The sequence below is a fragment of the Oryctolagus cuniculus genome, chromosome 7, assembly GCF_964237555.1.
Source record: "Oryctolagus cuniculus chromosome 7, mOryCun1.1, whole genome shotgun sequence".
NCBI lineage: Eukaryota > Metazoa > Chordata > Mammalia > Lagomorpha > Leporidae > Oryctolagus > Oryctolagus cuniculus.
This window is the reverse complement of record NC_091438.1, coordinates 57,896,986-57,913,887: the sequence shown is the minus strand read 5'-3', so window position 1 is coordinate 57,913,887 and position 16,902 is coordinate 57,896,986. Positions and strand designations below refer to the sequence as shown.

The 16,902-nt window shown below is 46.0% G+C and overlaps 2 protein-coding genes across 5 annotated transcripts in view; one reads left to right on the top strand and one right to left on the bottom strand.

The window, feature by feature from the left end:
• Window positions 1–14,670, top strand: part of CTTNBP2NL (CTTNBP2 N-terminal like) — a 63,743-nt gene extending 49,073 nt beyond the window's left edge. For all 3 annotated transcript variants that reach the window (XM_008264666.4, XM_002715769.5, XM_008264669.4), the window contains 3 exons: window positions 4,608–4,838; window positions 9,400–9,507; window positions 10,543–14,670. In XM_008264666.4, coding sequence (XP_008262888.2) covers window positions 4,608–4,838; window positions 9,400–9,507; window positions 10,543–12,024 — 1,821 coding nt within the window. In that variant the 3' untranslated portion in view covers window positions 12,025–14,670. The remainder of the gene's footprint in view (window positions 1–4,607; window positions 4,839–9,399; window positions 9,508–10,542) is intronic.
• The window catches only part of ST7L (suppression of tumorigenicity 7 like), a 229,180-nt gene that overhangs the window by 19,927 nt on the left and 192,351 nt on the right, over window positions 1–16,902 (bottom strand). The gene's annotated exons all lie outside the window — the stretch shown is intronic.

Below are 16,902 nucleotides of genomic sequence, written 5' to 3'. Positions count from 1 at the left end.
AATAAATAAATAAATAAATAAATCATTTTTAAAAAGACACTGTGGGCCTGGTGTTGTGGCATAGCAGGTTAAGCTGCCACCTGTGATGCCAGCATTCCATATGGGTACCAGTTCAAATTCCAGCTGCTCCACTTCCAATACAGCTCCCTGCTAATGGCCTGGGAAAGCAGAGGAGGATGGCCCAAGTGTTTGGACCTTTACACCCATATCGGAGACCCAGAAAAAGCTCCAGATTCCTGGCTTCTGCTTGGTACAGGCCTGGCCCTTTCAGCCATCTGGGGAGTGAACCAGTGGATAGAAGAGCTCTCTGTCTCTTCCTCTGTCTCTGTAACTCTTTCAATCAAATAAATAAATATTTAAAAAAGAAAAAAAAAGACACTGGAACTTCCATGTTGTGGTCTCTCGCTCTCCATCTCCTATTCACCCTCATCCCCTGCCTTTCTTCCTCTCCTCCTCTTCTCCACTCCCCCTTAATTGCCGTGTGGGTAGCTGGTACTTGCAAGGAACCAAGGCTTTGGCCAACAGCTATATGAGAAAGCCCGGAGGTGGACCACTAGTCTCCGTCATAGCTTCCCATGACTGTAGCCCTGGCCAACAGTTTCGTTACAGCCCCATCAGACCCAGAGCCAGAAATGCCCAGCTAGGCCCCTCCTAGAGTTCTGACCTACCAAAACTGCAAGAGAAAAAATGCTTGTTACAGAAGCTGCTAGGTTTGGGGTGATTTGCTGTGCTTCTGTAGGTAACCAGTGCACACTTCCACTAAGGCTCTTTTCATTCTTCAGGTTTTAACATCTGGTTTTGGTTATTATTATTTGTATTGTTAAACTTGTGATCCACACAGTTCACCTGAATGAGTCACTGGTTGGTTGAAAAATCCTGTATTCCATCTCCTGTTTGCCACAGTGTTTGCATGAGTACAGACTTGGAATTCACTTTCCCTATATTTGGCCTGATGTTAGGATGTACAATACTGAAAAGGACTATGCGACAAGAAAAAAGCATGGCACAAAAGGGGACCCAAAAAAGTCAAGCATTTTTAGATTATTCCATAGATCCTTTTCATTTGTAGGTAAAGCTGTCTGTTTAATTGAACTCATGATTACTGTGCAAGTGCTTGTGGAATTACTATAAAGTACTTCAACTAACACTGTTAGGCTGAAACTGCACCAAAGAAGCTGCTTGTCTATCATTCATAATTCTATGGTGCTTCTTAATTATGCAAGATAATCACAGCATGGGTTATTAAAAGTCCTGTTTGCAGGATTAGTTAACTATACACTCAAACCTGAGAAACAGCCTAGGCCCAGCTCCTACCCACCCATCCCACTTTCTCCGTGGTGTTCTGAAATACAAGTATTCAAGTTTATGTTTTTCATTTCCTTTTGCCTTATTAGAACAATTGCAGTAACACTAAACATTCCTTTGCTATCACTAGCCATTCAGAAATGATTTTCAATAATAAGAAATGAAAGTTAGAAAATTGGTATTTCAACCACTTAATGAGATTTTTTTCTCTTCCTTTTTCTAAGAGATTCTCTAAACATAGGTTTGTCTTTTTACTTATTTATTTATTGGACAGGTAGAGTTACATAGAGAGAGACAGAAAGAAAGGTCTTCCTTCCATTGGTTTACTCCCCAAATGGCCGCTACAGCCAGCGCTGAGCCGATCCGAAGCCAGGAGCCAGGTGCTTCTTCCTTGTTGTCTTTTTATTTTTTAAGATTTATTTATTTATTTGACAGAGTTAGAGAGAGAGACAGAGAGAGAGAGAGAGAGAGAAAGGTCTTCCATCCGCTGGATCACTCCCCAGATGGCTGCAGTGGCCAGAGCTGTGTCGATCCGAAGTCAGGATCCAGGAGCTTCTTCTGGGTCTCCCACGTGGGTGCAGGGGCCCAAGGACTTGGGTCATCCTCCACTTCTTTCCCAGGCCGTAGCAGAGAGCTGGATGGGAAGTGGAGCAGCCGGGATGCTAACACTGCAGGTGGTGGTTTTACCCTCTACGCCACAGCTCCGGCCCCTGTAGATTTGTCTTAGAACATGAATAGCTACAGCTAAATATCTTCATTGACTCGTGTGTGATCACTCAGGTTTGCCTACACAGTGGCTTTATTGCTTGCGTACACAGATTCATGCTGTGCATCACTCATATTTCCACTTGAGGGAAGACTTGTTTGGTCTCCTAAAATCCAGCCAATCAGAATCAGAGGAAATTTAGCATCCTTATCCTTACTGTTCTCATGGAACAGCAGCTGCTTTCTTATTTAAATAATAGAGATCCTCGGGAAGACTAGGAACAAGACCTTTGGACTCCAGGATTCTCAAGGTTTTATTGCCTGTCACAAAATGCACTTGCAGTGCCATGAGCATGAGCGTCCCTCGGGATCACACCCATCTAGGAGGGAGTCAGGCCAGTTTGTAAATCTGCTCCTGCACAAAATCAGATGTCTGCTTCAGCCAGGGGGGGACGCTGCAGCTGTAGGCAGAGCTGAGCAGGACAGGCCCTTCCTGGGAGCATGCACGGGACCCCTGATGGCCAGGGAAAGGCAGCAAAAAGAGCAAACAGATGTTCTTGATGAAAGGAAAACATGGTGATGACTCAGTCCCATGTTGTTTGATACTGTTGCTTTTAAAAATATAACTAGCTTTTTCATTTTGCTTTCTCCATGATTTAAAATAATAATCAAGGCTGGCACCGCGGCTCACTAGGCTAATCCTCCACCTGCGGCGCCAGCACCCCAGGTTCTAGTCCTGGTTGCCCATCTTCTGGTCCTGCTCTCTGCTGTGGCCCGGGAGTGCAGTGGAGAATGGCCCAGGTCCTTGGGCCCTGCACCCCATGGGAGACCAGGAGAAGCACCTGGCTCCTGGCTTCGGATCAGTGTGGTGTGCCGGCTGCAGTGCGCCAGCCACAGCGGCCATTGGAGGGTGAACCAACGGCAAAGGAAGACCTTTCTCACTGTCCACTCTGCCTGTCCAAATAATAATAATAATAATAATCAAAATGACTGGTTCAAGAATTGATCTGTTTCTCTATCCTAAATAGACTGGGGGCTATGTTGACATTTTAGTGAGAACTTTTTAATTTGGAGCTGCTGTCTTGGACTCTTTTAACTCCTCCCCTCCCCCACCTGCCATACACACACACACACACACACAAAGTCACACACACCTGTAATAAGGTTATAAAGAAACAGGTTTGTCTCTTCATGTTTCCGGTATACGAATATCATCCAAGTACTCTTAAAGTCACTGAAGATGGTTGTGGTTAAGCCAGAAGTGAAAGGCAGAGCTTCTAACTCTGCTTTGAACATTTGCCACCTGATAACAACACAGATTTGTAACAGAAAGTGATTCCTATAACTTAATCAGTGAAGAAGAAGGCGTCAGATTTCAACACTGAAACATTCTTCTGTGTTACTCCATGTTTGCTTTATTTTCTTGTGGATTTTTAAACATAGCCCTTGAATTGTGCCTTTTTTCTTTTTGTGTGGGCTCCGGTTTGTGGTCGGCAGTGCCAATGAAATCCTTTTTCAAAAGTGGATAAACAACAGCAGTTTACATAAACAGACTCAACTTAAAAGCTTAAAATTGTGATTTTTTTAAAAAAAAGTTTTCCCAAACCCTATATTAACACTTCAATTTTTAATATAAAATGCTTCAAAGCTTTTTTATGTCGATAGTAACCATTAGCGTCATTCTGCTTAACTGCATGTAATATATGATTTTCATAAGAAGTTGTACTTCAGACTCTTCCTAGAAGAGTTTTACAAATATCCAAGAATATCTTCCCACCCGCATTCTGATCGTGGCACCTCTGACCTGGCAGCCAGGCCCAACGCCCTAGACCAGGCTCCAAACCTTTGCCTACAGCCGCGTCTCACCTTCTCATCCCCAAAGCTTTCCAAGTCCTGATAGTGACAGAAAGGAGATGGGAGACAGCAACTGCATGGAGTCAGGAAGAGGGTGGAATTTGGCAAGAGACGGAAGGATTTGTCTGTATACCTCCAGATATGAGTGCCTGCACCCTCATGACCCACCAACGACAGAGTGAAGCTCCCATGTATAAATCACAAGTAGTCCTGCGTTATAATGCAAACATCTTTTACATGTCTTCTGGCACATTAATAGGTCTCTAAATATGTGAACTCATAAAATTATCACGCTTACATATTGTAGAAATGCACATGTCATAACACAGAAGGGAAAGATAAGATATACCTTCTGATAATAGAAACAGACCTAAGCAGAGGCGGTGAGCATAGTGGTTAAGGACACAAACTTTGAAGCCAGGCTGCTTGGGTTTGAATCCCGATTCTGGCAGCTTGCTAGATGAGTAACCTGGAACATCATTTATCCTCTCTAATAGTTTTCTCACCTGCAGATGACTGTAAATTCTTAGAATAGTGTCTAAGACATAGATGACTCTATAGAAGTATTTGTTCTTAATATTACTGCACCATGCCACCTTTCTAATGGTGCTTCTCTATTTAGATGGCTCAGTTGATTTGTAGTCAGCAGGTTACCACCTGGAGTGTATAATTTCTAGGTAAGAAATCCCCTCCTCAATTGTTTTAAAAAGCAAAACATTTGATTTTTTTTTTCCCTTTCCCAGGCCCAACACAGAGATACTTTCATTGAGGAACGTTATGGAAAATATAACATCAGTGACCCTTTAATGGCTCTCCAGAGAGATTTTGAAACACTGAAGGAGAAGAACGACGGGGAGAAGCAGCCGGTCTGCACAAACCCGCTGTCGATTCTTAAGGTGGTGATGAAGCAGTGCAAGACCATGCAGGAGCGCATGTTGTCCCAGCTGGCCGCTGCAGAGAGCAGGCACCGCAAGGTAGGCTCGCCTGGGTGCGGGAAGGCCCTGAGTTAGGCCTGAAGCCCTCACCCTGCTGGGTGTCAGAAAGACCCTGAGCTTCACATAGGAGCCAGGAATGGCAAACACAGTTACTCTAAGTGTTATGTTTAGGGAATGTGCCAAACACATTCTTTCGGATGACTCTGCTTCTTGATATGTCACTCCAACACACTTGATGTGTTTTCCCAGCCCTTGATCATCCAAACTGGGGTTTGGCCAAACCTGTAGCTGAACACAGTGTTCTCTGTTTGCTTACTTAAGTGATAAATAGAAAGATGGACAGGTATTTGGGGAATGCTGTGTCCCAGAGAAAGAGAGAATTTACCTGGCTGTAAACACACAAGCCCAGTAGATTATTTTCACTTATTCCTGATTTGGAATTTCATTGCTTTTTACTGTTCATGAAACCATAAACAGTCTCTAGGATTGTTTATCCTTTTAGGAAACAGGGTGTGTGTTTGTGTGTGTGTGTGTGTGTGTGTGTGTGTGTGTGGTTCTATGTATAACGGCTCCTAAGTTAGGAAGGCAAACCTGTGTTTTCCTCTCCCTCATCTTAATGGAATCCTACTGCTTATGATTGTATTCCATAACTTGTCATTTATTGCTCAAAACTGATTTATAAAAGAGGCGTGGCTAGAATCTGCATTTTTTAAAACCATCTGTTAAAGTGAATACCAATGAGGGCATTATTAGTACATTTAGTAAGAAATATTTTAATTGGAAAAATTGAGTTAGCAGCTGGTGGACTATAGTTTACTTTTGTGGTTACCTGCATTAGAGCCATCTGCTTAAATCACATCAGATTGCCTGGGCTCTGGAACTTGTCCATGACCTTTCCTATCACAGAGTCCAAATGAAAGGCCATTAACCATGGATGGGCTTCATATGTTGTTCCACAGTCCCCCAGAAGCTACATGGAATGTCAGAGGTTTATGCATTTTTGTGGGAAGTACATTTTTTCCATAGTTTTAATCAGATCCTCATATTTGCCCAATACCCAGAAAAGTTTATGCCACAATTTAAAAGCTGTCAGTGCACTAGAGTTGTTTCCCTAAATTTTGTGGACTTTTACACAATCCTCTAAGAAAATCTGCACAGTGTCCTTGTTTGATAGGCAGGCCTTCTTTCCACTTTATATATGGGATAGTGGAATTGGGCTGAAGGGGCAACTGGCTGTCATGTCTGTGAAGGTATAGCGTTGGGAAGATTCATAGCACTAGGCCATTGGAGAGAGGAAGTTAAAAATAATTCATAGTTCGTCAATACTACATTTCAATATAAAATGTTTTAAGTGAGTGTTAAGTTTTTTAAAATATTTATTTATTTTATTTGAAAGGCAGAGTTACAGAGAAAGGCAGAGGGAGAGAGAGAGAGAGAAAGTAAGTCTTCCATCCACTGGTTCACTGCCCAAATGGCTGCAACGGCCAGAGCTGAGTTGATCTGAAGCCAGGAGTCAGGAGCTTCTTCTAGGTCTCCCACGCCGGTGCAAGGGCCCCAAGCACTTGGGCCATCTTCCACTGCTTTCCCAGGCCATATCAGAGACCTGGATTGGAAGTGGAGCAGCCAGGACTCAAACCGGCACCCATATGGGATGCCGGCACTGCAGGCGGTGGCTTTACCCACTATGCCACAGCACTGGCCCGGAGTGTTAAATTTTTGAAATCAAGTGCCTATCTGCTCTTAAGTGTTTTACCAAAATAGATTACTGACTTTGTAAGAAATCAGAGAGTACATACAGGAATAATAATTGGGTTGTTCACAGTCCCATTTTTCCCAAGAGAGTCCCAGTTATGACTATCACCTTGACGTAGGTATTAACAATAACCTTTTTGACTCTCAGAACTGTTCTAAGTTTTATTTTTTTCTTTTTTTTTTAACACTTTTTTTAAAGAATTCTTTTAAAATTTATTTATTTATTTGAAAATCAGAGTTACACACAGAGAGGAGGAGAGGCAGAAAGAGAGAGGTCTTCCATCTGCTGGTTCACTCTCCAATTGGCTGCAACAGCTGGAGCTGCACCAATCCAAAGCCAGGAGCCAGGAGCTTCCTCCAGGTCCCTCACGTGGGTGCAGGGGCCCAAGGACTTAGGCCATCTTCTACTACTTTCCCAGGCCATAGCAGAGAGCTGGATCGGAAGTGGAGCAGCCAAGACGCGAACCGGCGCCCATATGGGATGCCAGCACTGCAGGCAGCAGCTTTACCTGCTATGCCACAGTGCCGGCCACTGTTCTAAGTTTCAAAAAATTTATTTTCATTTTTTGTTTGAGTGACAGAGAGAAAGAGAACAGACAGAAAGAGAGCTCTTCCATCAGCTGATTTACTCCCTATATGCCTACAACAGCCAACGCTGGGCCAAGCCAAAGCCAGGAGCCCGGAAGTCAGTCTGGGTTTCCCACATGGATGGCGGGAATCCAAGTACACAAACCATCATAATGCTTCCCAGGGTACACATTAGTGGGAAGCTGGATTGGAAGCAGAAGAGACAAGACCCAAATGAAGCAGTCTGTTTCGGGACACAGGCATCAGAAGCAGGGACTTAACCACTGCACCAAATGCCTGCCCAGAAGTGTCCTGGGTTGAACAGTACACTGCATGGTTGCGGTCTGCTTGTAATGACCAACTAAGAGCTCCCTGATCTACCTCTCCCCATTCTCCATCCTCACCAATATGCAGAGGCCACGACTTAATCTTTTAGCCATTTATTTTGGTAGCCAACCTTCATATTTCTAAATAATATACTGCTCTCTCTGGTTTCATCAATTTTGGACGTGTTTATCACTTACTTTTAGCATAGATACAGATTTAATTTTCTTATACACCACCTCCCTTACCTCCCCACCCTGTACCAGGTTCCCCAGAGAAGCCAAGCTTCCTTTTTCATCTCCATTCTCTGTCCAGTTCTGTTTCTTCAGAGAATGAACATCTGGCTCATGCCTGGGCAGTAGATGCCTGGCTGCCGACATGAACAGGCGCGTGCAGGAAGCATGGTCAGGGGACAGATAGCTTCTGAAAATAGACCTTGAGCAGCTCCCTGGTTTCCCTTCCCATATTGCACCTCTCCTCCCTGGCAGCTGCTGCCTCCGTCTTCCGTCTCCCTGAGGCTCTGCAGGGCAGAGTGGTTCCCTCCCCCAGACTACAGGGGTCACCATTTCTCCAGCCTCTTTTCTTCTTCAGAGTGTTATTAACATTTCTTATTTGCTAGCATGTCTTATTTTTGTGGGTTTGAAAAGTCTTTTTTCATTCCATTGTTGTGGTGGTAAGGAGAAGAGGGGTCAGTGTTGTGGCATGGCAGGTTAAGCACCACTTGGGATGCCCACATCCCATATCCCATATCATAGTGCCTGATTCCAGTCCAGGCCGCTCCACTTCTGATCTAGCTTCTTGGTAATGCACCTGGGATGTAGCAGATGTCTCAAGTACATGGACCCCTGCCACCCATGTGGGAGCCCAGGTGGAGTTCCTGGCTCCTGGCTTTGGCTTGGCCCAGCCTTGGCCGTTGGGAGCATTTAGGGAGTGAACCAGCAGATGGAAACTCTCTCTGCCTCTTTGTTACTTTGCCTTTCAAATAAATAATTTTTTTTAAATCTTTAAAGAAAATACCCAGAAAAAGGAGAGTGGAAGTGGCCTACCACCTTCAGCCAGAAGCCAGTTTATTAAACTGGAAAGTTAGGGAGTTTTTTTAAACCAGAATACGTACACCAAAAGTTTTAAATTATTTTCCAAGGGGGAGAAGGGTTCTATTTGTAAAAAATTGTTTTTGAGAAGTGATAAAAATGGCCACTGGGATGACAACGCTCCACCCTGCAGGTCTGGGCCAAGCCCCCGAAGCATGAGCAGCAGCTGCCGAAAATCCACTGCCAGTTAGATTATTGTGCAGTTGTCATTAGGGTTATGTGGAAAGTGTCCCTTTAAATTTATATTCTCTTTAAACTTGGATCTTTGGCACCAGGTAAGTGGAATAGGGAGAGACAGGTGAAGGTCCAGGCCTTGTGAAAAGTCTCCACTTAGGATCCCAGTAACTGAGCCCATCTATGTGTGGGACGATGTTGAGTCATGGCACCTCTTATCTAACAGAGATTAAAATGCATATTACTAATGAAGCAAGATACAGTTAGGATGCCGCCTATTTCAAATGCTTCATTTCAGACTCCCGCTTTGGTGCCTCCAGTGATATAAGCATTGAGAGAACTGTAGCTTTCTGTGGTCCGGGCTTGTTCCGTCACCTACACCTGACCCCTAGTCACACCACACTGCCCACAGGTTCCTGGACTTCCTAGTCATTCTCTGAAACCCTCTCAGCCCCTACAGCTAATTGGTAGATTGTGTTCATAATTAAAGTAAATGTCAGTGTTTTCTGGCACGCAGTTTGCTTATCTTCCACCCTGCTAAATCGTGGGATCTTTGATGGCCCTTAGCTGTGTTTCATTTATTTATTTAATCTCTGGAACTATATTAGGCACTTAATTAGGCATTTAGTTTTGGTTATACTATAAATGTGGCCCCTTGCTATTTGGTGATAAATGTGTACAATTATTGAAAGGTGATCCTCGACCTCGAGGAGGAGAGGCAGCGGCACGCACAGGACACAGCGGAAGGAGACGACGTCACCTACATGCTGGAGAAGGAGAGGGAGAGGCTGACGCAGCAGGTAATCAGGTGGAGGGGATCCAACGGCTTTCACCCGGAGTAGCTTTCTCAGAAGTCCTGCAGGATGTAAATTGGCGGTGCTCAGAAGGGCTCTGTGGTCACATGCGTCCGAGAGCTGCTGCTTAGACAAACTTCAGCAGCTTTCTAGCTTTAAATCTGTTAGCATCTTTCATGTGCAGAGGCGCATGTGAGTCTTCAAAAACAGGATGGAGTCTGCTCAGTGCAGAGCAAATCCATGTCTTCCGAAAATCTTCTTGGACAGGGATCATCACATGGCACCAGGGGACCCACTTCAAGGAACACCAATTTACATGTTTTGACTTAGGACCCCCAGTAAGGAAGACATTTTCTATCACGACGCAGTACGTGCGCGTGCACACATATGCACGTGCCAGAAGTGGAAGTCTCAGGAAATGATACCTTACCCTTACTGCCTAAAGTACATGTTGACGTCTTCTGTTCTAGTTCTTTTTCTAGTTCTGGCCGGGGCTCACTAAGTTGGTTTCTTCATCCACTAATGAGCCTTAGAGTTTGAAATACTTTCCCTCTCATCCCTCTCTGTGCCTTAAACAGGGAAGACAGTTGAAACAGACTACATTTGTATAGAAATTATGATTCAATGCAGTTATTTATTTTTAAAACCAGAGAAAATTATTGCGGAAACTTAAAAAATTTTGTTCCCTGCCACATGCATCACAAAATCTGGTTTATACAGCTTTCTGTTACCTGTTTTGATCGGTTCTAATGCTGTGTACGCCGCGCAAGCCTAAACCACAGTGAGTGATACATCAAATTCCCAGTCATAACACTGAGAGGGCGTCAGAGCTAGAAGTGCCTCCTCCAGTATCAAAGCGCGTCCTGAGTGTGTGCACTTCCTGTTAGGTGTCCCGATAGCGCAGAAGTCTCCCAGTGCACGCACCACGGCGCCGGGGCGGGCCTCTGGGTCCGAGAACAGCTAACTGGCATGCTCTGCTCCACCAGAGGTTTTCCGTATGTGTTTCCTTGCTCTAATCAAAATGGTCGAATTTCTCTCCAGTTGGAATTTGAAAAGTCCCAAGTGAAAAAGTTTGAGAAAGAGCAGAAGAAGTTGTCGAGCCAGCTGGAAGAGGAGCGCTCGCGCCACAAGCAGCTCTCGTCCATGCTGGTGCTCGAGTGCAAGAAGGCCAGCAGCAAGGCCGCCGAGGAGGGCCAGAAGGCCGGGGAGCTGAGCCTGAGGCTGGAGGAGGAGAGGAGCCGGGTGAGTCAGCTGGAGGAGGAGCTGGCCGCCGAGCGGAAGCGGGGCGTGCAGACCGAGGCCCAGGTGGAGAAGCAGCTGTCTGAGTTTGACATTGAAAGGGAACAGCTGAGAGCAAAACTGAACCGAGAGGAGAACCGGACCAGAACCCTGAAAGAAGAGATGGAGAGTCTGAAGAAAATAGTGAAGGACCTCGAGGCCGCCCACCAGCGCTGCAGCCCTGAGGAGCGGCCGAAGAAGCCCGTAACCACGTCCAAAGGCACCGCAACTGAGCCCCCCATGCTGGTGTCTGTATTTTGCCAAACCGAGAGTTTTCAGGTGGAGAGAACCCACGGGAACAACTTAGCCAAGGTGACAAGCCCTGGGCTGCCTGGCCCTACCACTCCTGCTTACTCTTATGCAAAAGCCAATGGCCACTGCGACCCAGAGACACAAACTGCCAGGGAGTTGATTGCAGGCAGCAGTGTAGAAAACCAAGTGCCTCCACGAGAGAAATCTGCGCCACTGGCCCACGAGAAAGCAGTGGAGAACGGCGGGTGTCCTGTGGGGACTGAGACTGCAGTTCCAGTGGCCACTCACCTCCCTCCCAGTGGGAGCTCCCTGTCCCCCAGCAGCACTGCCTCCTCCTCGCTGACACCCTCTCCTTGCTCCTCACCAGTACTAAGTAAACGCTTGCTGGGCTCATCAGCCAGCAGCCCCGGCTACCAGTCATCCTACCAAGTAGGGATCAACCAGCGGTTCCATGCAGCTCGACACAAATTTCAATCCCAGGCAGATCAGGACCAACAAGCCAGCGGGCTACAGAGCCCTCCGTCCAGGGATCTGTCCCCCACCCTCCTAGACAACTCTGCCGCCAAGCAGCTGGCCCGAAACACAGTCACTCAGGTGCTCTCCCGATTCACTGGCCACCAAGGGCCAATCAAGCCTGTCTCTCCCAATAGCTCTCCCTTTGGCACAGACTATCGAAATCTGGCCAGCACTGCCAACCCAAGAGGTGACACTAGCCATTCGCCCACTCCAGGGAAAGTGTCCAGTCCTCTGAGCCCCCTTTCTCCAGGAATCAAGTCCCCCACCATCCCCAGAGCTGAAAGAGGAAATCCTCCACCCATCCCGCCCAAAAAACCTGGTCTCACCCCTACTGCATCTGCCACTCCTCCACTGACCAAAACCCATTCCCAGGCATCCTCTGTGACTACCACGGAAGACCTTGCCAGCAGCTGCTCTTCCAACGCCGTGGTAGCCAATGGCAAGGACGTTGATATACTTTTGCCTACCAGCAGCTAGTCCCTAAGGGGGAAGTCTCCACATTTGACATTCCGTCATACTTCATCCAAGAGCTCAGAGTCAGACCATTGGGTCAAATCCTGTTATTTATTTTGATAGTGGCTGAAACCATCTGTATAATACATCTAGTGTGTTTTACCTTTTTGTATTTTTTTAAGTAGAAGCTGAGTAGTTTGGATTCTTAGGGTCCACATCTTTGTACTGAAGCTAGGAGACATTCTCAAGCTCAGCAGCCGCTGTCTTGTGATGGAGAAAGCGAACTGAGGAGCAGGTGGCGCTTCGCCGTCTCTTTCGGGACCAGCACCACCCGACGCTCGTTCGGAGTTATGCAGCAGTGGTTTGTGCAGATTTCCATTCCAGGTGAACATGTTTCAAAAGTGCCTGAACTAAGACTGCCGTAGGAATGCGATTCTGCAGCAGAAACGCAACACGGATCATCTCATTGCAGCAAATGAGAGCCTCTGTGAACTCTGAATGTTAAAAACCAACACTGCTTTTAATCCTCTTTTACTGATTTTAATACAAGCTTTGTGTTCTGTAACGGCTGCCTCAGTAGAACGGGAATCCCTCTGAAGGTGGGTGTAGACTCACCAGAGAGCTGAGCTGTGCGGAGCCCTGGAGAAATCCTCCCGGGCACTCAGCCGTTGGGTGCTGATCTCCTCGTACTTATGAAAAATTAAGTTACTCCCAGTCCCCTTCATACGTGCTTGAATATAATGAAATCACATCTCCATTCAGAAAATGTCTTCAAGCATCTACTGTTGTGTAAGGAACTTCTGATTCTGATTGCTGTTACTTGAATAAGAAATGGTTACTTATTCTGTATAAAAGTTTTACAACAGAATGAAATCTTTATGCTGTAATCAAAAAGCAATAACTTAAGATTCAGTCTTTGTAATATTATAAGTCAGAATTATACAGGTGTTACCAAATTGTTACATTTATTCTCCAAGCTGCCAGCACTTGTCTGTATCTGTGGAACCAAATTAACTTTTGCCTAAATGGAAATACAGATGTATCTGTATGGACTCATACCCCTTCCTTCACATGTCAGACATACACACATACACATTGATGTTCGTGTGGTCATATCTTTGAAGTTTGCAATATAGCATAAAGGACAAGTAGAATGGCACACGTAAGATTCCCTGCCAAAGCAGCTAGGTGTGGCTGAGACCCAGCCAGAGGAAGAGGAGTCTTGTACACGGGGAGGTGGGGCAATTGTATTGGTAGGTACGTCTGCATGCAGACGCGGAAGTGAACTCACCCCAGTGTCGCAAAACCAGTCATACACATGAGTGCCACAGGCCACTCCCTCGCCTGGTGGAAAGCAGCTGAGTGGCGGGAGCTGTAGCAGACCGCTGGGCCGAGCCCCATTTTCAGAGGCCGCCCAGTCTAGCTCCAGCTGCTTCCTGTGCTGCACGACCTCTAGACCCGGAGTTACCCGCTCTTCACAGTTTTGTGAAATCCAAGTTTTCATGAGAAACATTCTCATTTTTAAATATTAAGAACCAATCCAAAAATCTTTTAAACACTGATAGTTAGATAAACACTTCTGCAGCTGGATTTAGCCTATAAGCTGCCAAGCTGCAGCCTCCTTCATTCCAGAAATTTCTGTCATTTCCATCATGTCAACGTTTGCGTGGACAGAAACCTGAAGACTTTGGAAGTATGTGGATCGGCACAGCAGACATAGTCCGTAGACTGTAGTGGTCATCGCCCTCTTCCAAAAAGGACTGTCCGCAACCCAGCCCAGACACGGTGTTCTGTGATTTCGTGTCCACAGGCAGGGAGACATCCTCCTAGCCCACATCTGTCCAGCACTACCTGACCCGCTACAGTTGAACTCTATTTCATGTTAACCCAATATGACTGGACAGGGGAAAAGGCAGTGGATGAAACCAATGAATAAATTACAGCCCAGTAGTACACTGTTGACTCCACAGCCTGTGATTTGATTAAGACAAATATATTTGAAATGCCCCAGGGTATCTACCAAAATGATGTAGGGAGGCATCTTAAACTGTCCAAAGCAATCATGCATTGAACTTGATCCCCATGCACAACCAAAATGAACAATGGTGATGAAATAGCTAACTTTTCTAAACAGGAGGGGGCTTCCATGCCACAGTTAATACCTCTCTTGCTTTCCATGGTAATCTTACAAGTTGCATTGTGCTTCTCCTTTGTTTTGGGATTAGATGATATATATAGAGAGAGGGAGAAAGACCATAAGGATGTTTATTTCTTAGGAAGTGCACTGAATGATGTATTTCTTTTACAGTGTAATATGGGGGTGGGGATATGCAAGAGAAATGTGTATTTTTGCTAGTTGCCTATCTTCTGAGATAAATAAGCACAATCCTGCAATGGATCCAATAATCCAGTTAGAGATTATAGGTTAGTATTTAAGTTTGCTGTAGATTGTGTGTGTGTGCGTGTGTGTGCACTAGGTAAAAATTCCATGATTTACAATTTTGGTGTTAACCCATGATGAGAAAGCTATGTTACCGGTCAACAGATGATAATGATGTACAACATGTAACACAGGCAGTAACTGTTAGTCATTAATGTTTGTAAAGCCAATTGTACCATGCAGAAATCTTCATTTTTATAGCAAACTACATTAAAACAAGTTAAATCATACTGTCTGGGGGAGAAGGAGTCTTGTTTGTACAAAGCCAAGATATTGCACAATTTGGGCATATTTTCCTGAAGCGGGAATGGGTGGCTTAGAGGGAGCACCTGATCATGGCTTTGAAAAACCAGATGGACCCACCCAGGTTAGACCCCCTTTCGAACTGGGACATGGACTTTAGTTAGAGCTGGGAAAAGCCTTCTCAGGATTCCAGCCTAATTTTTAAATCATTTGGGGGTTCTGGACCTTTTGAGAATCTTAAAAAATCGTAGAATCCACCCTCAGAGAAATGAATATGACCATATGCAAAATGTGGCTGATGGCTTCACCGGATCCAGAGACCCTGAAGCTGCCTGTGACTCATGTGCCCCAGCTCAGGAATGTCTGATCTGGTCCCGCCCTCTCACTGCATGATGACTAATGCTATCTCCTAGCCCACTGCTGTTGCTGCTACTGGGCTGTCAGCAAATGCAAGTTGTAGCCAGACAAAAGCACTTGAAAAATTCTTTGATGTAAAAAGGTGTTCAAACAGTGTGGTTGTTTACATATCTTAGATTTCTAGCAGTTAAGCCAATTAATGATCTTTTCAACAAATTCTGGCTCTATCCATCTTCCCATTACAGCCTATCAGCATGTGTGATTGCCGGGGTGTGTGTGTGTGATTTACATAGAGTGCTTCTGTTCTGTAGTCCTTGAAACCGAATTCCAACTGTCTTGAAATGCTGGCTTCATAGTAGAATGTGTTTTCTTAATGATGGGGGGCGGGGGGGCAATGAGCATTGTTCCACAGCAGTAATTTTTAATTTAACTGCTATTATACTAGTTGAGAAAACTTGAGAGCCCATTCACCCATCTGTTTGCATGTCAGTGGCCAATTCATTTCTAAAAGCAAAAGGAGGAGGAGAAAGGAGATTGGGTGGGGGGAGTGGGGGATCTCAAAGTTCATTGGGCTTGAGTATAACCTTGGAAGCCTGGAGTTGTGGGAACTGGGGCCTCGGGGCTGGCTGATGGCGTTTTGAGGACGGGTGCTCCATGGCCCTCATCTGTTCTTTCACAAGTTTGTTATTTGCCTCTGACCTAAAGGGAAATCTTAGCTCCTAAAAGTGGTTTGCCACACGGTCTGGGATTCTCAGTCAAGAGTGCCTCCTGGGCACCAGGTGCCGCACTGGTGGTTTCACGTTTGGATGACCTTCCTCGTCCCCCCGGGCTGCTGTGTCGGCTCAGCAGCCGGTGTACCGAGGAGGCAGATGGGGACTAGAGATTTGCACAAGGGCCCTTCGTAAGGGACTGCAGGATTTAAACCTACCAAGGACAAGGTTAGAACAAACATAAAGTCTTAACTGGCTTCATTTGCAAGTCTAGGATCAGGCTGCCCTGCGTCCTATAAAACAGTAAGTGTTCATATGGGCTGAGCCAGGTAGCAGGTTTTCAGGCTGAAGAAAGCAGGCACGACCAAGAACAGACTGGTTGTTTCCATGTGACTGCTCGGCTGGTGGGGACAGGGAGACAGGATGGAGAAACGGCTGATTGGTTAAGATCAGGCTACTTTTTTTGGTAAGGACGAAAACAGAGGGGACTGTATGATGCCATTCAAGCTGGCCTGGTTGGGAAATTTGATTTTCTGTCTCTCTCTGCAGAGCCCTCTGAAGGTCAGATAAAGTTAGCTTTTTGGCCCCCTTTCTTGGTTATTTCCTGGTCTGTGTGGGCCTGGTACAGGAACCGCATCCAAAGCTGTGGCGTCATGTCATGGAACAGAGGGTATTTCCCCAGTGAGCTGTCTCCTGGGACACTTGTTAAACATGTAGAGTCCCAGGCACCTCCCCTGCCCAGTCTGACTCAGAAGGCCAAGGTGGGGCTCTAGATAAGTGCCTGGGTCAGTCTTAAGATACAGCAAGTTTTAAAAGCCCTGCTGGACACCATACTGCTCCACCTGCAGCCGGAAGTGGATTATCAGACAAAACCAATGCCTGGAAACCTTGATCGGGTCAGACAAAACCAAGACATCTTTGTTGTGAATTCCCCGAGTATCCAAAGATGAGTCAGGAAGGCAGGCAGCTATTAAGACACAAGTGTCAGCCTGCTCCCTGCCCGCAGGGTCCTCGCAGTCCAGCAAAACAGCAGCACAGACCACGGCTTGCGAGGATCACCGAGCAAGTGCAGCAAGCCATGGGGAATCACTCAAGGGGGTCCTGGCGGGCCACTGCGGTCACGCCGAGGCAACAGAGCTCTGTGTGGGCCGG